This window comes from Aethalodelphis obliquidens, unplaced genomic scaffold (genome assembly GCF_003676395.1).
Source record: "Aethalodelphis obliquidens isolate GAN/ISIS:26980383/991018 unplaced genomic scaffold, ASM367639v1 scaffold46, whole genome shotgun sequence".
NCBI classification, from domain to species: domain Eukaryota; kingdom Metazoa; phylum Chordata; class Mammalia; order Artiodactyla; family Delphinidae; genus Aethalodelphis; species Aethalodelphis obliquidens.
Genome location: NW_020837990.1, coordinates 6,264,689 through 6,288,628, shown reverse-complemented (window position 1 = coordinate 6,288,628; position 23,940 = coordinate 6,264,689). Strand labels below are relative to the sequence as shown.

Below are 23,940 nucleotides of genomic sequence, written 5' to 3'. Positions count from 1 at the left end.
CCCACCCCCCACACTCCTCCACCACCTCCCCACAACCCCAAACAAAACACCCACACGGTGAGAACCCCAAACAAAACACCTGCAGCTAGAAGAGATGAGAGAGAGAGAGAGGGAGGGCCTTCTGACATCACAGACAGCCAACTCCCGGTTGGGTGGAAGCCATTCAGCCAGGAAGGCTTTTACAACATCTAGGTGTGTCACCTGTTCTGAGGCCAAAGGCCGAAGAATGACTCCAGGTATTGTTCCAGCCCCTAAAACGAGTGTCGGATTATAAGACGCATAATCGTTCCAGTTTGGCAACTTCACCTGTAGGGCTGCTTTAACTGACCTGCCCCACAGTCTCCAAATCACTCCTGGAAGACAGCGGCGGGAGGCACACGGCCAGCTCCTCGAGGCGCGGAGAGATGCTGGACGCTGGGGACCAAAGCCTGCCCTGCGCTTAGGCCTCCTCCAGCCGATGCTGCCAGGGATCACTGACCTGCTGGCCGCCAGGGCCCGATCCCGGGAGGCCCTCCTCCTGACTTGCCGACGTCACTCAGCTCCAGGCTGCAGAGAATTCGGGAAGGTCGCAGAGCCAACATGGTGAGTGTGAAGGCCTCTGCTCCAAAAACTGGTGGAGGGAGGTTCTCCCCATAAAGGGCCCTTTGGGCAGCTGAGAATTTTGCAACACCTTCCAGGTTAAAAAAAGAAGTCACACCTGACCCGCCCCACACTCCAGCCCATTATAGGTGTCAGTCTCCACCTGCCCTCCTCGCCAACAGCCGTTGCACCGGCACCAAGCCAGGGCCATCCTGCCTACTCTCTTGCCCAAGGTCTCCTGGTCTGTTGGCTGGAGACTGGAGCCACTTTTCCAAGGAAAGGGTCTGCTTTGACACAATGGTGGCCCTCTGCTACCTCTCTGGGAAAACTGACTCCTTTTCTTTTTAAAGAAAGACAGAGGAGCACTGCTTCAGAACAATCTGGGGCGCTGTGGCAATCTACCTGCCCCTCCTTTTGGCTCTGCTTTCTCTCCTCCTCTGAACAGCGAGAGCTTCTCCACTGTCTTGGGGGCAAAGAGAATCGATCCCACCTTTCAGGGAGGACGGCTGAGGACAGGAAGGGGAGGAGGTGGAAACCAGGGAAACTTCCTTCTCTGATTGTTGGCCGGGATGCTGCAGTTGCCAACAAGCAAAGTGAAGATGAAAGGGGAGGAAAGGCAGGGAAGGGAAGGGGGAGCATTAGGTCCGGGAGAGAAGGGGGTGACCTGCTGGGCCCCCCAGGGGACGGTCTCCTGACTCCCGAGCACTTTCTGTGACACTCCCCTGAACAGTCTGGCGATGCTCTAGCCCCAGGGCTGGGGGAGCTGGGGCCAGAAAGGGGAAGGGGTTCAGCCAGCATTGAAGCACCAGCCGTCTATGTCCCGTCCCTAGAAGCCCAGCCTGTTTGCAGAGAAGCTCCATCCTGCCAGGGCTCTCAGGAGGGAAGAGGAAGCGGTACCAGCCCGCCCGAATGTCAGCGGCTTCTTGGTGGCGCTTGGAGCAACACGGAAGGGGGCAATTTGGGGGGCAGATGGCTGGGGCACTAGCCATAGAGTCAAAAGGTCACATGGCCAGCTCCCTTATGAGCTTGTCAGTCTTCAAACTTTCCTCTGAGACTCACCATCTCCCTCTGTAAAACAGAAACATTATCCACGTGACCCCCTAGGCACAGACACAGGGTTAGTGGAAAGAGTAAATGGGCTAGTGGTATATGTGAATAGCCTCTGTAAACCAGGGAGCCCTGTACAGATGTCAGCATTTATGACTAAAGAAAAATCCACTCCAGGGAACGGCAGGTGGGTGGCGTGGCCAGCACTGACCCTCCACTGCCCGGAGAAGGAGCCGGGTGCTACTGTATGAGTGCATGGTGGCAAGTGGGCAAGCTGGGGAGGAGTGACCAGGCCCGGGGCCCCAGAGGCAAGGCAGCAGATTTACCCACGATCCAGGACGGGACCCAAGGAGCTTCTGGCCCCTGAGCTAACCATTAAACCACCCGTACCTGATAATCCTGTTATTTCCCTGTAATGAGGCCCAGACAACTGTAGCTTCCAGCCCTCCCTTCTCCTTCCCCTCCCTGCTTCCTCCCACACCCTCGGGCCACTCCCTAGACAGAGTCCTACACTGGTAGCTGTGTCTCCATGACGGTTCTCCTTCAAACCTATTCAACCAGGTACACCCGTGAGACAGGAGCTGGGGAGGGCCCTGGGCAGAGGTCTGAGCCCCATCTCCCCTCAAGGGGAATGTGTCCCTTGATATCTGATACCCACAGCTGAGCTCTGGAGGGAAGCCTGGGACGCTGGGACTAGCCATCCTGATCTTAACTCATTACTGCCCAGGAGGCCCCAACACACCATGAACCACCAGAGTAGAGTGTTCAACACCTGAGGTCAGCCCAAACCTTGGGCCACCCTGGAAGAAGCAGGTCCTCCCCACCCTCTCCTCCTTGACTTGCCCGCTGGTATAGACCCAGTGGGTTGCTGGGCTTGGCTGGGGCTCAGGAATGTGGCAGGTCAGCAGGGGTCCGGGAGCATGGGTGGGGTCCACCTCCAAGAGAGGCCGAGTCCAGGAGCCCACTCAGCCCTGGTGGCACCTTCCTGGCTCGCAGACAGAAGAGCTGGGCAGTCGAAAGACCCAAGAGGGCAAGACAGGCAAAGAAGGGCTAGGCCCCCTCCTGTTCTCCAGGCCCCCTCCCTACCTGATGTGAGCCCCAGAGTAGCTCCATCCTTCCAACCACCATTCAATCAGCCCCTGCTATTGGCCAGCCTCCAGACGGCTGGAAGGAGGACAAGAGGGTACAATGCCTAGGTCCTGCCCTGGAGGTGCTCGAAATCCAGAGGAAGGACAGCTCCTTAAGCAAAGGATCCTAAAGGAGTGTGACAAATCCAGTGCCAGAGGTGGTGCAAGGTACCCCTGGAGGAGGCAGTAAATTCTCTCTGGGGGTGGTCAGGGAGTTGTCCCAGAAGAGAAAGTACTTGCACTAGACCTTGAAGGATGAGCAGGCTCTCTCCAGGCAGAGGGAAGCGCATGTGAACAGCAAGAAAGCACGGCCGTGGGGGACGAGGGGGACGAGGGGGAGGGTGCTGTGGCTGGAGCAACAGGCGCAGGGGGCACAGCTGAGGTCTGGGCCCCGCGGGGTGGTCGTACAAGGCTCTGCACGGAGCTCAGGTTGAGGGTCCCCACTGTGCCCTGCAGCTCAGGGGGGCTGGGCCAGGGTGGAGTCCCAGCAGCTGCCAGGGGCTCACGCCTTGGGCTGAGCCACCCCCAGAATCTGGCCCAGCCCACCCTTGACCCCTCCCAGGCAGGGCAGTGGGCGTCCAGCTCCACTCATTCATCCCAAGAAATGGGCAGCATGCCTCCTCTGTGCTCGCACTAGACTTGCTGGTGAGAGAAGGCAGACCCTTGCGCTCACTCAGCGTCTAGAGGCAGTGGAGGGTGGGGAGGGGTAGAGGATTATCAAACAATCACACCAACTCCAGTTTCACTAACAACTGACTCACAGGCTGTGATGAAACACGTGGGGAGCTGTCAGAGCCAGATCAGGGCGTGGGCCTTGCTGGAGGTCAGCAGAGGCCGAGGGCTGCATAGGAGCTGGGATGGGAGGAGATGGGCCGTGTCAGGCAGAGGGACCAGCTCCCGAGAATGTGGACGTACATCCCCAGGCCCTCTTCCGTCCCCCAGGGCTCTTCACTCCTGCACTTGGGGTGGAGTTCTGTACCTGGCTACTGACACGGTTTAGAAGTCGGGTCTGGTCCATGCCCCCGGGCCTCTCCCTCACCCTCTCCACCTCCCCTCTGTGCAGTTGAGACCCCAGTGGTCATCTGCAGCAAACGCCCTTCACTCCCAGCCTGTGCCCTTGACGAGGACTAAGAAAATCTGAGGAGCTGAACATGGGAAGTGCAGAGAGACTAGTCCAGGGCAGAGAGGAAAAATGGAAGCAACGAAAAACAGGGCTCAGGGACTCTGCACAAACTTTCCAAAGCCCCAGAACTAATGCAGGACAGCAGGAAACAAATGCTCTCAGGCCTGAACCTCTTGGCGGGCCTCTCAGATTTCCCAGGCAGCTCTCCTCCCCTCAGCCTTCCTTCTTGATCAGATGAAAACATCTGCCTCTGTAAAGCACCTCAAATGCCCAAGCAATGATTCCCCCAGACAGTGATTCCCCAAAACCTGAAATGCGTTCATCTGCCACATTCTCTTATAAACCTGTTGCCACAAGACTATGAGCTTCTAGACGAGGGTCTGTGTCTTTTCCATCTTTTTAGCCCCAAACCTAGCACAGGGCCTGGCACGGAATAGGCACTTGATAAACATTTGTGAATGAAGGACAAATAAATGACCAAAGACTGGAACCCCTATAATGAGCGGTTCTGACACTGAAAACAAGATTAGCCAAGTCTGATTGAAAAAGATACCAGATGCTACTGGAGCTGTTACCAAGCTGCTTGCATCCCAGACAGGGCTGGGGTGAGGCCTGAGCCCACCTGGAAACCCCAGCGATGGGAAAGAGAGAGAGTCGGAGCAGAACCAACACGGCAATCCCCCCGTGACGTGCTTAACTGCACCTCGCGGCCCGCAGCTCTGACTGTCAGGATTGCAGTAGAGAAATTCGTAAACAAGACTCAGAACCGGGACACCTCTCCCCCACCCCTCCCTCCCGGAGCAGCTTCCAGCTTCCTGGCATAATCCACATGCAAGCGGAAACTCTCACAGGGTAGCAGGTGAAAGAAATACTTGAGGAAGAGGGCGAGAGACTGAGTTGGCACCCGTTCGGGGATGGGCACCCGTCCAGGGATGGCAGCAGTGTCTTCCGTCACAAAATGTTCTGCATATCCGTCTGGCCGGGCTCTGCCTGCTGACGTGTCTGATGCTTTAGGCATTTCCTGCAGTCTTAATTTCTTCCTTTATAATATGCATGCATTCATTCAGCGTGTGTTTCCTGAGCATATGCTATGCGCTGGCTAGACACAGTGGGAAAGTCAGAGAAAAATACCCAAAATCGAAGCCCTCGGTTCCATATGCTCCATGGATGGAAGAGAGGCAGGGGAGACTACTTCCCCCCACCCCAGGCAGAGCAGGGCACTCGTTCACCCATGGATGTGAAACAGAAAGGGGGCCACGTAGCTGCGGTCACCCCACTTCACCGTCATCCCATTCCCACCCTGACACTGGGACTTCACTCATGATCACACCTCTGCTCCTCAGAGAGCAGGGTTCTGTCAGGCTGTCGGGAGGACCTACCCTGGTGAGGAGGAATCACTGATGCACTAAAAGAGGATAATAACAACAGCAGCCATGTCTCACCTCCACCCAAACACAGCAAGCACAGCATTCTGTGGTCTGAGAAGCACATTCACATCCAGAATCTCCCTGAATCTTACCCACAACTCTCTGAGACACAGTGATCCTCCTCGTACAGATGAGAGGACTGAGACTCAAAGGGCTCAAGTGACTTGAGAAGGGTCACTCAGCCAACAGGAATCAGGATTGGACTCTAAGCTCTGGGATTTGGGGATTAAGTGCCCTGCTTTTCCTTCACGCCCTCTTGTTTCCTCTAAGATGTGGACCCATAAGACCTGAACTTGAACTAGAACAAGAACTTAAGCTAGAAAGGACCAGGGGACCCCACTTTCCTATCTAGAAGCTGATAGATTTTATGATAAAGGATGCATTTAGGGAAGACTGCATCAGCCGGGGCGATCAAGTGGAAGAAAGACAATGTCATTTCTGCAAGGAGACTGCATCTCTCGCTAATCTACTAAAGGTCACTAAGGAGGAAAAAAAACACATGGACACAGGAAACCAGTGGACATAATTAACTTAGACTTTCAAGAAGACCAAGAAAAAGTTTCATGCCTGATGCTGCTTAGGAGAAAAAAAAGACTCAAGTTACCATGAGATCACTAAGGATAGAAAATCGATTTAAAGAGAGAATGTTATGAGTAAATCAGGCCTAGGACTAGTCTCACCCGTAGTTAACAGCAAGCTCTTCAGAATCACAGGCCCTAAAGAAAGGAGATCGTCCAGATAAGTGGTTCCCCAAAATTTGGTTCAGCCTCAGAGCCCTTTGGCCCTGAAATCTAATGTAGAACCCCATGTGGAAAACAGAGAAAACCAGAGCTGCAGTGTTTGAAAGGACTGTGACCCCCCAGCCATTCCTGCCCTCTCTCCCTCCCAACACTACGGCAACCTCTGGGGGCTCCACCAAATCCCCCCAGGATGCCATAGAGCCCTTGTCTGGCCTTGCCTTTGTCTACTGTGGAAATTTCCTTCACGATCCAGCTTCTACTCACAGCTCTTCTGTGGCTTAAAACAACCCTCCCCTTGCCAAGAGAAAGCCATCTTTCTGTAATTTCCCCACTCATCCTCAGCATGCTTTTCGCCGTCACCTTGAGATGGCCCTACACATTTCAAAGGACCACACTTGGAATACCCTGAATCTTCACTTCTCTGGCTTGCATCCCCCACCCTTTGTTCATAGAGAGATCACACATGTCACATGACATCACTTTGGGTCCCCTAACTGCTCTGGTCACTCTCGGCACCCTAGTCCTTCAATTCCTTTCCTGAAGTCAGAGCCCTTGACCTAATGAAACCACAAAATAGCTACCATTTGCTTGGTTCCTACTACACATATGCTAGGCCCTCTACTAGGCTCTTTCTCATTAAGAATTAATGATCTTTTAGTATCTATTATGTCAAGCACTTGCTAGGCTCTGTATTGATACTGTTATTAATTATTAATTAAAATAATACAACATGTACTCCATGGACACGAGGACTTTGCCTACTGGTTCACTGCTGTATATTCAGTCCCAGAATAGTGCCTTACTGAATGGACAAAGTATGATTATTGTTGTTGTTGTTATTATTAATATTTATTGCATTCCTACTACGTAACAGGCAATGTGCTATATGCGGTACCTACTTTGGTCTCATTAAGAGGAAGACATTGAAATTCTGTCTCTCTGTCTCTGTCTCTCTGTCTCTCTCACACACACACAAAATTGAGGCTCCCAGGGGTTAAATAACTTGCCTGAGGCTCGTGCTCCATCCGGTATAAAACACAGCCTCCCCTAGCAATTTGCAGCCCAGCACGGAAAAACTTCACCAGGTGTTCCCAGAGTTATGTGAGTGGGCAGGAAAGTGGCAAAGGAGCTTCAGGTTCTACAACTACAAAGTAATAGATGCAGAGCAGTCACGGAAGCAGCCCTGAGGCACTATTTACAGGATCGCCAGTTCGGAGTTCACAGGCAGAGATCCCGAAATCACTACAGACTTTGGCCAGGAGGTGGCAGTCCTTTGCTGCAGCCGCCAAACCAGCCCACTAGCGGCTGGTTCTCTGGCAGCAACCGGAACAAAAGAGAATGCTCTGGTCCAGCCCTGTGCAGACCCACCTGCAGAGCCTCCTCCAGCGCTGTGGGGGATCCTGCGCCCCAAGCCTCTGGGGTATGAGAGGGGATGAACTTTCACGTGCTAAACTCCTCTGCATGTCAAAGCACCGAACCACATGCATCGTCCCTGTTAACCCTCACCAACAACCCTGTGAAATAGATCATATTCTCCCCGTCTTATAGATGAGGAAACTGAGACTCAAAAAAATTAAGTAACATGCCCAGGACCACATAGCTGATAAGGGGAAGAGCTGGCTTCAGGCCAGTGCTCCTGACTCAGCGCCCAGGGGGTACAGAAGCAGGGACACCCCCCTCTGACCAGAGCATCTGCGACCCCTCAGACCACAAACACCAACCGAGGGAGACCATGAGCAAGTCTGTACAATCATGAGAGGACCAGATGGGTTTCTTGTGGGCTTGAAAAGGTGCATCGTAACTAGCAGGTAAAGCACCTGACAGAACCTTTATCGCTATCTGGTTTTATCATAGTTTTATCACACCGAAGTCCCAAAGGAGAAAACTGGGTCCAGGAGATGTTAAATGATTTACCTAAGGTAAATAATAGCGAAAAAAAAACAGCTCCACAGAGAAACAGAAGAGTCAGACTTTATAATACCAAGTCCTTCTTTCCTCCCCGTGATTTCTCTCCCGGTTAAAGTTTAAAGGACAATTCAGGACAAGCAATGGGGAGTATGATTTTTCAAAGGCAATGTAAACTTTGTGGGGTTCTTTCACAAACCTCAGGCTGCATCACAGATGGCCGTTCCCTAGTTCAGATAAATGGCAAGGTTTAGAGAACCCTGCCAAACTTTAAGATCCATTAACTCTTCCCAAAGGCAAACCCCCTAAGGGTCCCAGTCAGTCTAGGTGTCCTGACTCCTGATGGCTTTTCTGTCCCCTTCAGCCATTGCGCAGTCATTGCATTCAGGTGTGCAAAACTGGGGGCACCTTCCTTCCCATCAGATCCTGCAGGGAAGGGAAGGTGGGCTGGATGGACACACTGTCCTGGGGCAGAAAGAAAACTGAATAAAGTAGAACTGTTGAGAGAATTCAGAGAGGCTGCAGAGACCCAAGGATGGCCCTCAGGTGGGATTTGTAGGAGCGACAGGTAAGAGCAGCATCACCTAGAGACAAGGGCTCTGCATTGGGGAACCAGGGCTTCCTTCAGTTTGACTCAACCCAACAGGCATGTACTAATACCTCACTCCTGCCCTTTACAACATCTTGCCATGTGACCTGGGGAGAGCTAGCACAACGCCTCTGTGTCTCAGTTTCCCCATTTGTAGAACAGGAATTGTTCCATCCTCGCCCTCTCCCCTGGCCCTACCTGGAGTTGAGAGCCGGGCCTGAATACAAAAGCAGATTCTTAAATGACTGCAGCTGAACAGCAGGCTGTCAGCAGGATAACGAAGGCCACCTGACACCTCCCTTCCGCCCCAGGCCCTGCCCCAGAGCCATTATACGCTGGGACAGGGCCAAGGTACTCAGCTCAAATTGCCAACAGGTCAGCACCTATGTGGCTTAGCACAAGGCAAAACCATTTTGCCTTGTTTTGGCTTAGAACAAGGCAAAATGGTTTCTAATGCAGCAGCCGAGGCTGAGGTCGGTCCAAAGGAAAATGTGCTGCCGATAGGACAACTCAGCACAAGGCAGATTGAGTGAGGATGTTTCCAGAGGCTCCTCCGCGCCAGGGCTTGGATACCCACCTGCGCGTGGCCCGGACTGGGGGGATCTGCCTGGAGACAGGCTAACAATTCAGAAGGCCCTTGAACGCCAGCATGATTTGTCATCTCTGAGAGCCTTCCACACACTCAGGGCTACTGCATCACAGCCAGGCTTGTCTCAGGAAACTCACACCCTCCTCTCTTGACTCGTGATCCCCCAGCCCTCACTTCACGTCCCCTCTCATCACCTTACCTGTCATAGCTGAGGCACCCAAGAGAGAGGGTACTTGCTCCAACCTGGCAAAGGCATCAGCCTGCAGATGGAGAGGACATAGCAGCTTGCCGTCAGGTTGGGGGTGGGATGCAGGTACACGGGTCAGAACAGTGTGAGGTCCCTCAGAGCAGCCCCTGAGCACCTGAGGCAGCCGAAGGCTGAGCCCCACTCTGCAAGCTGACTGGAAGCAGCCTCTGGGTCCCCTGGCTCACCCAGAGATCTTTCCCCACCCCCTCCCTAGGGTTTTCCTCCCTGCTATGTCACCAGCCTTAGCAACCTAGCTGCCACCTGCCAGAGCCACAGAGGTCCTGTATATCCCATCACCTAGCAACAGCAGCATCCCTGCTCTAGGTTTTCCCAGAGAGACCATGGGAAGCCAGGGCTTTAGACCCCATGGGAGCCTGAAGCTGCCACAGGCCAGCTCAGGACCAGAAAGCCCCTTTCTGTAGGCCCCTGCTTTTCTCCCTTCTCCTACACCCCAATCATCCCAGCTCTGCCCCTACCAACTTCTTTCCGGAATAAGGAATGCAGAATCAGCATTGTGGAGCAGAAGAGAGAAATAAGGCCCCAGGGGCAGGGTGCTTGGCAAAGAAAGCAGACAAAGAAGCTGGGCAGGTTTTCTGTTCCTTTGGCCTCTGTGAGCATTTCCCTCTTCATTGCCTCATTATTAGCCTGGTGGTACCCATTTCATTGTGTGGTTAGTAACCTCTTATCTGCTTCATCATCTCTGAGGGTTCCCAATTACCCAAAGGGAACTTGAGGCACAGAGAGGTTGAGGAGCATGCCCAACGCCACCCAGCACGTGAGAAGGCAGGGCAAGATGAGGACTCATACTCCCCCGGCTGGGTCTTTGTCTTCTCTGCAGTACACTTAATCCTCACCCCCATTTAAAAACAAGAGCTGCTTTATGTTTGAGTCATCGTCTCTGAGCTGGAAGGAAAACAGTTGAGATATTCATCTGTGATTTGGAGCTGAGCTAAACCCAACCAGGAGTTTCTCGGGATCTAAAACAGCAGGGGCTGGGCTTCCCTGGTGGCGCAGTGGTTAAGAATCCACCTGCCAACACAGGGGATGTGGGTTCGAGCCCTGGTCCGGGAAGATCTCACATGCCGCGGAGCAACTAAGCCCGTGCGCCACAACTACTGGATCTGCGCTCTAGGGCCCGCGAGCCACAACTACTGAAGCCCACACGCCTAGAGCCCGTGCTCCGCAGCAAGAGAAGCCACCGCAGTGAGAAGCCCACGCACCGCAATGAAGAGTAGCCCCCGCTCGCTGCAACTAGAGAAAGCCCGCTCACAGCAATGAAGACTCAAAGCAGCCAAAAATAAATAAATAAAATAAAATAAATTTATAAATAAATAAATAATAAAACAGCAGGGACTGAGGGTAATTGGTAAATAAAGGAAGGAGAAGCAGGTGAGAAAGGTGCAAAGCTAATGGAAGAGAGGGAAGGAGTACTAATATCAATAAAGCCCCTACTAGGTGCCAACCAGTGCAGTAGGCCCTTTCCTCAATAGTCTGGGAGGAAGGGCTTCTTACCCTTGTTCATGGACGATCTAGCAGATTCAGGAACCAAGCAGAGTTGGGTCTGCCTTCAGACTGAGGAAGGGCTGGGAAGATGCTGGGGGTAATTTCTGCATGTTGACTGCATGCTAATTATATGCAACTAGATTTCACTGCAGGGGAGCAGAGAATCAGAAGGACCCAGTACCAGCTGATGCCGACCAGACAGGTTCCTGAAACAGTGGGGAAATGAAAACAACTGTCCACCAAGTCCAAAAGGCTGGCCCCAAGGGCTGGATCTGTTACTCACTTGCTCTGGGGCCATGGAGACCACTCAATCTATAGGAGTCTCGGTCTTCTCTTGTGTAAAGTGGGGATAATTTCTCAGGGTTGTTGTGAGAGTAGTTAATCCTCACAGCATTCATGAAAGACATAGAACAGTAGCCAACTGCAGAATTAATTTTTCTGCCTCCACATTTGGATTTTGGATTAATGTCTTTCTGCCATCAGTGGCCAACTGCGAAACAGGGAAAGAAGATTCTCTGAGTGAATCAGAAAATGGGTGGGTGTTTTTCAACTAACTTCCACCCACCCACCCCACCTCCCACCTCGTCCAGCTCGGGCCATCCTGGGCTCTGGGGCCCCAGGTATTCTTGCCCTTTCATTTGACTCCAGACAGTAGGCGCCTCGTTCCTGGATGAGCCCTGGGTCGGGCACCGGTGGGGCTGGCCCCATGAGTCAGGGCTCTGACGCAAACTGAATCAACAGAGCAGACGGGCCTGACCCAGCCAGTGGCCCCGACCAAAAGGAGAAGGCCAACACCTCTGCGTGCCCTGGGGTGTGGCCTAGGCTGTGGCAGTTGTGGCCAGGGGCTGAGTTCAAGCTGGGGATAAACAGAGACACCTCCAACAAAGCAGAAGGAGGCACAGCTGGTCTTTGTTGGCCTCTCAGCCCTCTTCCCTCCATCAACTACAGGGCAAAACATTTCCCCTGTCTGGCTGGTTTTCTCTCTACTCCAGAGACCCTTTCAGCCTTGCACACTGTGATCCGGAAGGGACCCACCACAGTGTTGGGGGTGGGTCAGATGGCAGAACCTTACCTGGTAGCCACATCTCTCAGCCTCCCTCCCTCCTTCCCGCAGCTCAGGATTGATTCTGGACTGAAAGGCGACGCAGCTGCTGGGAGTCCCTATCTTTATCCTGCTCAGGAAAGTCATTGGCATTGATGATACTCAGCTGCCACTCGTAGGCCTAAAACGCACCCAACTCCCTACGCATTATCCCCGATGCCCTTGACTTTCAGCAGCTCCCCTTCCCAGAATTTTAGCAACTCTTCATCTCTGATCTCTGTGCTGGAAACTTTTGTCAGAGAGGCTTCAAGAAAAGCCAAAGGGCTTCCCTGGTGGCGCAGTGGTTAAGAGTCCACGGGGGTTCGTGCCCCCGTCCGGGAAGATCCCACTTGCCGCGGAGCGGCTGGGCCCGTGAGCCATGGCCGCTGAGCCTGCGCGTCCGGAGCCTGTGCTCCGCAACAGGAGAGGCCACGGCAGTGAGAGGCCCGCATACCGCAAAAAAAAAAAAAAAAAAGAAAAGCCGAAGAGTGGGCCACTAAATGGAAGAAGTCAGGCAGCATAAGAGTGAGAACAAAGCAGCAGGAGGATGGCAGTTTGAGCCTCAAACCCCTCAGCAGAACCAGGCGGCTGCTTTTTTATTTTCTCTTTGACCCTCAGGTGCACGGCCCTGGATAAATCATAATCACTGATTTATGGCATTTTTCACTATTGGTCCAGGCGGGGCTCCCTATAACTCACCACCTAGTTACACAGTTTCAGCAACGTAAGAAGCCTCCATAAACCCACCACCCAAAACCAAAGCTGGAATCTAACAATAACCTACATCTAACCAGGAGATCCCCTTGCTGAGGTAGGCAGGCGAGTCCTTTTTGTTTATCAATTCAACAAATCTTGATTGTACGCCTTCAATAGGCCAGAGATGGTGCTAGAATCATCCTGAATTCCATGTTCACCATTTCTTTGCTTTTTTGTAATAAAAAAGATTCTGTGTTAGATGAAATCTTCTGGGACTTAATTCTTCCTTTAATATGAAATCACTCCCGCTGCTCATACTACTTTGTGGCACCACAGTTCGTGTGTTTTGACTGCAGCATAATATTCCATTGTGTGAATTACCTCAGTCAGCGTCTTCAAGGCTGGCCTGGGATTGAACCCTGAAACTGCAATATTTTCCTTAATTTTTTCATTCAACAAAGATTTATTAAATACCCACTGTGTGCCAGGTATTGTAGGAGACACCAGGGGTGCGGTAATGACCAAGATATTCGCAGCCTCTATCATTCTACCTTGCAGGGTTTTTTCCTCATTCTCTTTTGTTTTCAAAAAGGTATGGATTGTTTTTTCTGTTTAATAACCACTACTCAACTGATAGCGATTGAAAACATATTAGCCAGGGGTACTAGGGTCACTTCAGTTCAGAGATGAGGAATCCAAGGCCCCAGAAAATACAGACCGAAAGCCCCTTTTGTTCCCTCTGTCTCTCAGCTTCTAGCACAGTTCCAGACCCATCAAAGGCGAACAGTCAATATTTGCTGAAAACTAAACAAAGAGACTTACCCTACCTACTTCAACCAGTGCAGACATGTGTGTGCAGGCAGATTCCGTGAGAAAGAATGAATTGACAGGGGATTGGCCACTAATTGGACGTCCTTGATACCCCTCCAACCTGCCCCTCCTGTAGCCTTCCACATCTCAGCAAATACCCTCTTGCTTGTTCACTAAAAACCCACAAGCATCCAATCTATGGGCGAGGCCTATTGCCTTTGTCTTCGAAGCAGAGTCGAATCTTCCCACCGCCCGTCTATTCATCCCGCCTTGCTATAGCCACACCGATCTCCATTCTGTTCCTCCAACACCAAGCTTGTTTCTGCCTGCCTGGCTACTTCCTGTCATTTAAGTCTCAGGCCAGAGGCCCTCCCTAACCTGATCCCTTCCCTAGACCTCCCATTTTAAGCATCCAGCCAGGCGCTGTCTCCCATCACCCATGTTACTCTCTGCATAGCACCCATCACTCTCTGGGTTTATCTGTTGACGACCTGGCCTCTCCTACGCTCCCCCTGACTCCCCCACCCCAGGATACAGTATCTTGAGGGCAGGGCCTCACCTGTCTTGTTTGGGCACTTCTCCCATCCTTGCTGTAATTATTTCTCATTTGTCTTTGAATCCACAGCTCCCAGAGCAGTGCCTGGTACAACATAGACACTCTAAAATATTTGTTTGATACTTAACTATTGAATGCTACCCACTCTGGTTATCAGACGAGCGTCAATTCTTTTCACCTTTGTATTTGACTGAGTTAGACAAAAGGGCTTTGTAAACTGCTATGCGCCAATTGTGTACAGATTACTGTTGGTAAGATTATCACCTGGCTCTGTAGCTACCGCAACAGACTCTCCAGAATCGTTCTCATCTTCATCCTGGAAGTAGTTCCCTATCCAGGCCCTGGTGATGGTGGAGGAGAGACGGCCCGGAAGGAACTACAGTGCAGAGCCCCAAGTTCAGTTCAGTGTAGCAGTCATTTACTGGGCCTTTACTAGGTACAAGCCGGATGTAAAGCACTGAAGGCACAAAGGCAATAAGAAATAGAGACCGCCCGACGGGAGAGTCCTAGAATAGAGCTCTGTGCCAAATGCCCAGGGGCACAGGACGGAAGGGCCAGGAAGAGAGTTCTCTCTGTGAACCAGGCACTTTCCACCAGATATCGCATCTCATCCTCACAGGAGCACTTTGAAGTAGGTGTCATTTTCCCCACTCTACGAGGGGAGGGGAAACCTGAAGCTCAGAGAGGTTAAGTATCTTGCCCAAAGGCTCCCAGTTAATAGGAGGCACAGCTCGAATTCCAACTCAGCCCCTGCAGAGCCTGGCCTCGCCCAGCCCAGGGACTCCAGGTCCTATGCCAGACGAGGAAAGGAAAGAAAGAGAGTTCATGGGAGGCAGGAGAGCAGGAACTTAGGCAGCACCCTTCCCGAAGCTCTGCCTTGCAGGAAAGGGTGCAAGTACTTTGCATGAGAGCCTTTGTGTGCGGGCTCCTGTGTGTGCCCCTATGTGGCTGTGTGTATGCTGAGTGCACGTGTAGTGGTGCAAATGAGTGGAAGAACAGAGCCTCGTGTGCATCTGTGTATGTGTATTCACGATGACCTAAGACTACACTCACAGAAATACCTTAGTGTCCTGGTAGTTTTTTGTTTTTGTCTGTTTGTTCTATTAGGTATAACATATGTTCAGTAAAGTACTCAAATCTAAAGTATACCACTCAGTGAATTTTTACACACGTACACCCCCATGTAACCAACACCTAGATCAAGATCTAGTTTTCCAACATTCCAGAAGGCTCCCTTGTGCTCCTTCAAATAACCCCCAGTATAATCACTATCCTGACTTCTATCACCATGGATTAACTTTACCTTTGAATCATATATATGAAATAATATTCTTCTGTGTCTAGTTTCTTTTTTTCATTATTATGTCTCTGAGATTCGTCCATGTGTCATTGCATTTCACACTAGTTTATTCTTGTCTATTGCTGAATTATATTCCATTATATGAATACACCACAATTTATTCCGTCAGTGATTGACTTTGGGGTTTTTCCAATTTTTAGCTATTACGGATGAAGCTAGTATGAAGATTCATGTACAGGTGTTTTGCTGGACAGATGTACCCATTTCTCTTGGCCCTAATTCCTGGTCATAGAATCATAGAATACTGAGACTTCCCTGGTGGTCCAGTGGTTAAGACTCCGAGCTCCCAATGCAGGGGGCCCGGGTTCGATCCCTGGTCAGAGAACTAGATCCCACATGCCGCAACTAAAGGATCCCGCATGCCGCAACACAGATCCTGCACGTGACAACAAAGATCCCACGTGCCTCAACTAACACCTGGTGCAGCCAAATTAAAAACAACAACAACAAAAAAAAACAAAGAATCATAGAAGAGTCATATGTTTAGCTTTAGTAGATTCAGCCAAACCTTTTTCCAAAATATCTGTACCAATTTACACTCTTAGCAGCAGTGTCTGAGATTTCCAGTTGCCCCACATCCTCAACAGCACTTAGTATTGTCAGGCTTTTAAATTTTAACCATTCAGGTGTCTCTGTAGAGATAGCTCATTGTGGTCTGAATTTACATTGGCCTGATGAGTGATGACGTCAAGCATCTTTTGGCACTTGACTGGCCATGGAAGTATCCCCTTTGGTGAAGTGCCCGTTCAAGTTTTTACAGAACTACAGTATCTATCAAAGTAGGCGAATAATTGACAAAAACAGACAGGAGAGCAGAACCATCTTAAGAAACTCAGCAATACACAAAACAGCCCAGCAGCCAGCTGTTTTTCAATTGCTAACTAGCTGCTACAATCAGTAAACCTGCTGTACCAGGTCATTTAGATGAATAACTGAATTTTATATTTTAAACCAATTATTTAGATATCATAGAGCCCCCCACCTTAGACTCAGCAGGGAGAAGGGAATGCAGATAAGAGCCCTTTCCTGGGCTCTTAGCCCCAGACTGAGAGGTTCCCTCACTCAACTCACTGACTGTTTTTCCTTCAATTACAGGATCCCAACAGCGATCAACCCCTGAACAGCCTTGGTAAGCTCAGGTCTGGCTTTCCTTTGTCTATCGCAGTCTCACTCAGTTACCAAGTAGATACTAGACCCCTCTTGCATGGTTCTCACCACCACCTCCAAGTGCTAAATGCTACGGGAGACATCCATCCACCATTCAACAAACATGTATCAAGCAAGTGTCATCTCCAGGATTCATTCTAGAAGTGGGAGGCATGGTCTCTGGGGAAATAGAACCATCAAACCTAAAACGCCAACAGCAGTGATTTTCTAATTCATTCATTCAGTTACTTATTCTCTCATCCCTTCAACAGTACTGTGAGTGCCTGCACGGGGTAGGCCCTGGGCTGGACACGGGACTACAGCAGTAAATACGACAGCCAAAGTCCCTGCCCTCATGGAGTTTACAGTCTGACCGTGCTGCCAGGGAACAAGCTGGACAAAGGTGTTTTCACTGGTAGAATAGAAAATGGCAGTGTTTGCCTGACTTACCAGAGAAAAATAAGTTAATAGATGAAGTATTCCCAAATATAGGGGGTTATTTTCCTCCTGTTCCATTTTTTTAAACCACTGATACCTATGCCTGACAACCTGGATCAGCAAAACAAGTGAGCAGAGACAAATTAAATATGACAGCTTCATAAGGAGATGACCAATCTCACTTACTTTGACGGCTTATTTATTTCAGGGTCACAAGTTAATAAAGATCACAAACGATATAATCTTCAGCAGGTAAAACAATGCCTAGTTTCTACTTTGGAATTTAATATATCAATATTCTGTGGTGTCCCCAAAGAACACTAGACATACAAGGGCTCCACCACCTGAGTAAGCCTGGGAACAGCCAAACCAGAAAACAATTAAGGGAGCTCGGGAGGGAGAAGTCAGTGCCAAGTGAAGATTCTGAGGTTAAGAATGATTACAGGTTGTGCAAGGACCAGGGAGTGAAACGGCTCATGTGGAAATGGGGCTGGCGGACTAGCAGTGGGAAGTCCATTTGGCTGGGAGAGGGAAGCCAAATTACACCGCCTTTGAAAGCCCAGAGAAGAGGGTGATTCAGACACGGAAGTCATGGGGAGCCCTTGAGGGTTCTGGAGCAGAGACGTTATGGGATGAGAGCAATATGTCTGTCTGGCAGCATTGGGCAGGACAGGCTGGAGGAAGGAACAGTGGCAGGCAAGGAGGCTCTTCATAGCTCAGCGGGTTGGTTAATTTTATAAACAATAAACTTTATAGACAATAAACCAAGAAAACCCTTCGCTTCCTGATGATGTTCTCCATTAGAACATCAGGGAGACAGAGACATTGGGCCCTGGACAAGGGAACTCATCAAAGGACTCCCAATAAGTCATTCACCTCTGGGAAAACAAGCCAACCTTGTATTCCCAGAGGTAGGTGGTCAATGAAGAAATCATGCATGAATGAATGAACAGAATGTCTCCATGTCCATGGCCGCAGGAAAGAGGACAGTGCTGAACACTCACTGCTGGAACTTAAAAAACAATATTATTAATAACCTACTCTGTTGCCAGGTCCTGATAATAACAGGCAATACCACCCACATCTTTAGGGCCAGAGCTCTGTGTCTGAGGTTTAACCTTTCCCTATTGAGGAAACATAGAGTTTCCTACGCTTTCCCTATCAACACATCCAATGATATCCGCACTTATTGGGCACCAGTCTCTGGCAGGGTGCCATTCTCTGCTTTTGAACAGCTGAGGAAAGAGAGACAGAAACATAACTAGCCAACATTCCAGACAGAATAAAATGAGACCTGTAAGAAAGGCAGAAGGGATGTGCTGAAGAGAACAAGCAAAGAGCAAATCGTTTACTCATTTGACACATATTTCTTGAGTTCCTACTAGGGGCCAGGCACTGTTCTAGGCACCAGGGACTCAGCAGTGAACAAAACAGACAAAAATCCCCATCTTCCTGGAGACTTCATTTCAGGCAGGGTTGGGAGGGGCTAGATGATATACAAAATATGTAAAATATACAGTACATTAGAGGTGATAAATGCTTTGAAAAAATAAAACAGGGAAGGAGGATAGGAAACATTGGAAGATTGAATTTTAAATAGGGAGGTCAAAGAAGGCCTCAGTAAGAAAGTGACATCTGAAGAACAATTTGATGGAGGTAAAGGAGAAAGCCATGTGCAGATGAGGGGGAGGAGAGCTGGCCTATTGCTTTCCAGGGATTCTCAGGGTTGCTATAATTCCTGCCCTAGTTCTCCCTGGAGAAGTCCCCGTGGCACCTCCCCAGCTTATTGCCTGCAAGGAGAGGGGACACCAAAGAGCCTATCCCTGATACTTTGTGAGAATTTAACCTTTTAAAGCCTTGCCATGTTCCATCTCCTTGGACAGCCACGTGAAGTGGACAATATAGCTATTATTGCCTCTGTTTTAGACATCAGTAGGTCCCTCCTGGTCTCCCGAACCCCAGACTCTTGCTCTAGTCCATCTCCTCCCTGATGAAAGAGCCATAGTTCTAAATATTAATGTGATCATAGCTCTCTGCTGCTTAAAAGCTTTCCATGGTCCCTCACTGCCCTCAGGATAAAATCCAAACCCCTTAGCATGATAGTCAAGACTCTCCACAAGCTGACTTTGCCAGCCCAGCTTCCACAACATGCTTTCACCCACCTTACATCCCAGGCACACCAGCAGCTCACAGCTCCCAACACCCAGGCCTTCACCAAGCTGGACCCACTCCTCCCTCTCCCATCTCCACCTAGAAAGGCCCATTTAAGTGCCTTGATGGTGTCTGGTGGTAACGGCAATTATGTCCCTGTTTGCCTCTTCCCCCAAATTGGAATCTCCTTAAAGACAGGACCTTTCTAGGGACTGGCTGTGTGTTGAACTGAGTTAGAGATGAAGGCCATTAGGTCACCTTCATTCACAAGTATTTATTAAGCTTCCACTAAGCACATACTGTGCTGGCAGCCCCTGCCCTCCTGGAGCTTATAGTTTAATCAAAAGACAAGTCAGGAAAGAGGATACATGATAGTAAAGGCAAAGGGTACGTGCCTCTCCTGGGACAGATGCAGGTTAGACTGGACAGGATGAAACATCCTAGAGCAGGCTGTCAAGACAAAGAGAAGGTGCCATGGACTAGAGGAACACCTGTGAAAGATGGACAAGCCTGGGTAAGTGAAAGGAGGGGGGGGGCCCTATGCTGAGGAAGCTAAGCCTAGTCTGCAGAAATAACCCCAGCATCAACCAAAACGGTCCCCAAAGTTTTCCTGGGCTCCGCACCAGGGGCTAGAGGGCGGGGAAGCTGTGGGCCTTGGCAGGGGGTGGCCTCCGAGTACTGACTGCACGCTCTTCCCCTCCCCCTCACAGATGTCACCCCCCTGCGCAAATCCCGCACCTCCCTGGAGACCTTCAGAAAGGTGGGGATCCCCATCATCGCAGCGTTGGTGAGCCTGCTGACCATCATAGCCGTGGCTGTCCTCAGTAAGTGGCAGCCCTCACCCCGGCCCCCATGCTGCCTTACTGCACCCCCTCCACCCCTACAGCAAGTGGCAGCTCCCACCCACCCCTCCCCTGCCCTCACCTCAGAGCGCTCCCCACGTCAGCAGAGTCAAGGCCAGGTAATCTGCATAGAGCTTTGTAACCACCCCTGCTCTGAAGGGAGCCTTCCTCTCAGAGTGAGAGGGAGATGAACTCAGCCCCCATCTACCAAGATGGATTCTATCCCAGATGATTTCTTCTGTGGGGAAAGCACAGTTTGCACCAGGTACGAACCCACTCAGGCAACGGCACAGCAGCCAGGCCCCCTGCCTGCTCCTCCCTAAGTCTGCAGACAGAGAGCAGGGTGGATCCGCAGCCCTGCTGGGAGGAGCAGGCAGCATGTCTGCTTATGGGGAGGGAGACAGGGAGGACGCATCGGGGAAGATGCCCAGGCAGACAGCCCCTCTCCCCGCCTTGAGCTCTGGCTTCACCACGCCAGGAACCTGAGACCCACTGTTATCCCAGGCAGGCCACTCTGGGGCAAGGAAGAGTAAACTGAGCGAGCCCAGACTCCCACAGTCCCTCCCTTTCTGTCCGCACATCCTGTGACTGAGTCCCCATCTTCACCCACCCCCATAGTCACAGCAGGCTACTGACCGCAGCTTTCACGCAGGAAGCAGGGCTGAGGGGACCAGACTAGGAATCAGGACACCTGGGTTGGGGATCCCGGCGCTGCCCCTTCTTGCTGCTATGTGACCTTGAGTAAGTCCCTCAACCTCTCTTAACCTCAGTCTCCTCACCTGTAAAACATCCTGCCTCCCTCAGAGGGATATCAGAGGACCAATGAGGTCACGTGTGTAAAGTACCTGGATAAAAACCAAGTTGTGCAAAAGTGTAGGTTATCACGTAGTGTGTAGAGATGTGGCCGAGGCCATGTGTTTGCTCACCAGGCCAGGACGGCCTTCCAGGAGCCTGCAGCAGCCTTCAACTCGTTGGAGGACGCTCAGAGATCATCCGGTCCAACGCCTCATTCTCCACTTGGGCACTGAGGCAGTGTGGCAGTCGAGGACAGGGCTAGGACAGGTCCCCAGGCCCTGACTGGGCAGGTCCATTTCTACTTCGTGGCGGTGGAAATGTAGATACACAACACAAACACCACCCAGATCCCTGAGTGCCCTATCAGGACGTGAGATGCACATAGCTCCAGATCATTCGTCTTGACCTTGGCCGGCCCAAAAGCGGTGGTGGGTGTGCAGCGGCCATCAGCAGATTTACCGTCCTAGGCCAGTTAGGCTCAGACTAATATTAAGATGAGCCTGCCTACTCTGAGCACGTACCCTGCCATAGTGGAGAGAGAAGACAGGGCCAGGTTCAGGGTGATCCAAGGCAGGTACAAGTACATAATGTAGTCGGGCTCTCCCTGTCCCAGAAGGCCCTTTGCAGCTTCCAACCCGAGACCCCCAGGTTCTGCAACCCGAGGAGGTAACGTGAACTTCCATCCTGGGCTGGGCTCCCTCAACCTTTTGGCTTCTGCGGGCTCAACTGGTGACGCTGTGTCCTGGCTTCACCCCAGGAGGCAGGAGGGACCCCTCCTCACCCAGGCTCCTGACCATGAACCAAACTCTGAAAGTCCACGAAATACCTGACTGACCTGCTCCTTCTCCCTTGCTTCCCAAATCGGGAGCATCGGGGCCATAAGATCACATTTTGAGCTCCTTCAGGGAAGGTGTGGAGAGGCAGCAAAGAGCTTTAGAACTAGACAGACACTGATCAAAATCCTGGCTCTAACACCTGACTGCTACGTGGCCTTGCGAAATAAACCCTAACTCTCTAAACCTCCATTTCCTTATTTGTAACGGGAGTTCATAATGGCACCTGCCTCCTAAAGTCGTTGTCAGGATTCCAGGTGACAGTGCAAGGAAAGCACTGAGCAGTGATAAGCAGGGCCATCATCAGACTTGTGACCACCACTCCTAGGGTCGGCCAGGGGTGATGCTGGGCTGCAGAGGGGAGCTTCAGGCCAAGGAAGAGTTCAGTCAGGCAGGAGGAGCCAGGACAGTTTGGAAAGTATGGAAATATCTGTTCCCGGAGGACTTTTTTTTTTTTACAATATTTTCTTGGCTTCTTTTTCTTAACATCTTTATTGGAGTATAATTGTTTTACAATGTTGTGTTAGTCTCTGCTGTATTACAAAGTGAATCAGCTATCCATATACATACATCCCCATATCCCCTCCCTCTTGTGTCTCCCTCCCACCCTCCCTATCCCACCCCTCTAGGTGGTCACAAAGCACCGAGCTGATCTCCCTGTGCTATGTGGCTGCTTCCCACTAGCTATCTGTTTTACACTTGGTAGTATATATATGTCAATGCTACTCTCTCACTTCCTCCCGGCTTACCCTTCCTACCTGTGCCCTCAAATCCATTCTCTATGTCTGCATCTTTATTCCTGTCCTGCTCCTAGGTTCATCAGAATCATTTTTTTTAGATTCCATATATATGTGTTAGCATACGGTATTTGTTTTTCTCTTTCTGACTTACTTCACTCTGTATGACAGACTCTAGGTCCACCCACCTCACTACAAATAACTCAATTTCGCTTCTTTTTATGGCTGAGTAATATTCCATTGTAAATATGTGCCACAACTTCATTATCCATTCATCTGTCAATGGACATTTAGGGTGCTTCCATGTCCTGGCTATTGTAAATAGCGCTGCAATGAACATTGTGGTACATGTCTCTTTTTGAATTATGGTTTTCTCAGAGTATATGCCCAGTAGTGGGATTGATGGGCCATATGGTAGTTCTATTTTTAGTTTTTCAAGGAACTTCCATACTGTTCTCCATAGTAGCTGTATCAATTTACATTCCCATCAACAGTGCAAGAGGGTTCCCTTTTCTCCACACCCTCTCCAGCATTTGTTGTTTGTAGATGTTTTGATGATGGCCATTGTGACCTGTGTGAGGTGATACCTCATTGTGGTTTTGATTTGCATTTCTCTAATGATTAGTGATGTTGAGCATCCTTTCATGTGTTTGTTGGCAATCTGTATATCTTCTTTGGAGAAATGTCTATTTAGGTCTTCTGCCCATTTTTGGATTGGGTTGTTTGTTTTTTGTTATTGAGCTGCATGAGCTGCCTGTATATTTTGGAGATTAATCCTTTGCCAGTTGCTTCATTTGCAAATATCTTCCCCCATTCTGAGGGTTGTCTTTTCATCTGTTTATGGGTTCCTTTGCTGTGCAAAAGCTTTTAAGTTTCATTAGGTCCCATTTGTTTATTTTCGTTTTTATTTCCATTTCTCTAGGAGGTGGGTCAAAAAGGATCTTGCTGTGATTTATGTCATAGAGTGTTCTGCCTATGTTTTCCTCTGAGAGTTTGATAGTGTCTGGCCTTACATTTAGGTCTTTAATCCATTTTGAGTTTATTTTTGTGTACAGTGTTAGGAAGTGTTCTAATTTCATTCTTTATCATGTAGCTGTCCAGTTTTCCCAGCACCGCTTATTGAAGAGGATATCTTTTCTCCATTGTATATTCTTGCCTCCTTTATCAAAGATAAGGTGACCATATGTGCGTGGGTTTATCTCTGGGCTTTCTATCCTGTTCCATTGATCTATATTTCTGTTTCTGTGCCAATAACATACTGTCTTGATTACTGTAGCTTTGTAGTATAGTCTGAAGTCAGGGAGCCTGATTCCTCCAGCTCCATTTTTCTTTCTCAAGATTGTTTTTGCTATTCGGGGTCTTTTGTGTTTCCATACAAATTGTAAAATTTTTTGTTCTAGTTCTGTGAAAAATGCCCTTGGTAGTTTGATAGGGATTGCATTGAATCTGTAGATTGCTTTGGGTAGTATAGTCGTTTTCACAATGTTCAATCTTCCAATCCAAGAACATGGTATATCTCTCCATCTGTCTGTATTGTCTTCAATTTCTTTTATCAGTGTCTTATAATTTTCTGCATACAGGTCTTTTGTCTCCTTAGGTAGGTTTATTCCTATATATTT

At 50.1% G+C, this 23,940-nt stretch overlaps 1 protein-coding gene across 5 annotated transcripts in view; it reads left to right on the top strand.

Moving 5' to 3' along the window:
* The first annotated feature begins 333 nt into the window (after positions 1–333).
* Positions 334–23,940, top strand: part of TMPRSS4 (transmembrane serine protease 4) — a 38,116-nt gene continuing 14,509 nt past the window's right edge. For 2 of the 5 annotated variants that reach the window (XM_027082191.1, XM_027082190.1), the window contains exons 1-3: positions 337–582; positions 16,475–16,508; positions 19,825–19,938. In XM_027082191.1, coding sequence (XP_026937992.1) covers positions 580–582; positions 16,475–16,508; positions 19,825–19,938 — 151 coding nt within the window. In that variant the 5' untranslated portion in view covers positions 337–579. Of the gene's footprint in view, positions 583–16,474; positions 16,509–19,824; positions 19,939–23,940 lie in introns of all 5 variants that reach the window. The other 3 variants (XM_027082194.1, XM_027082193.1, XM_027082192.1) reach the window with 2 other exon arrangements.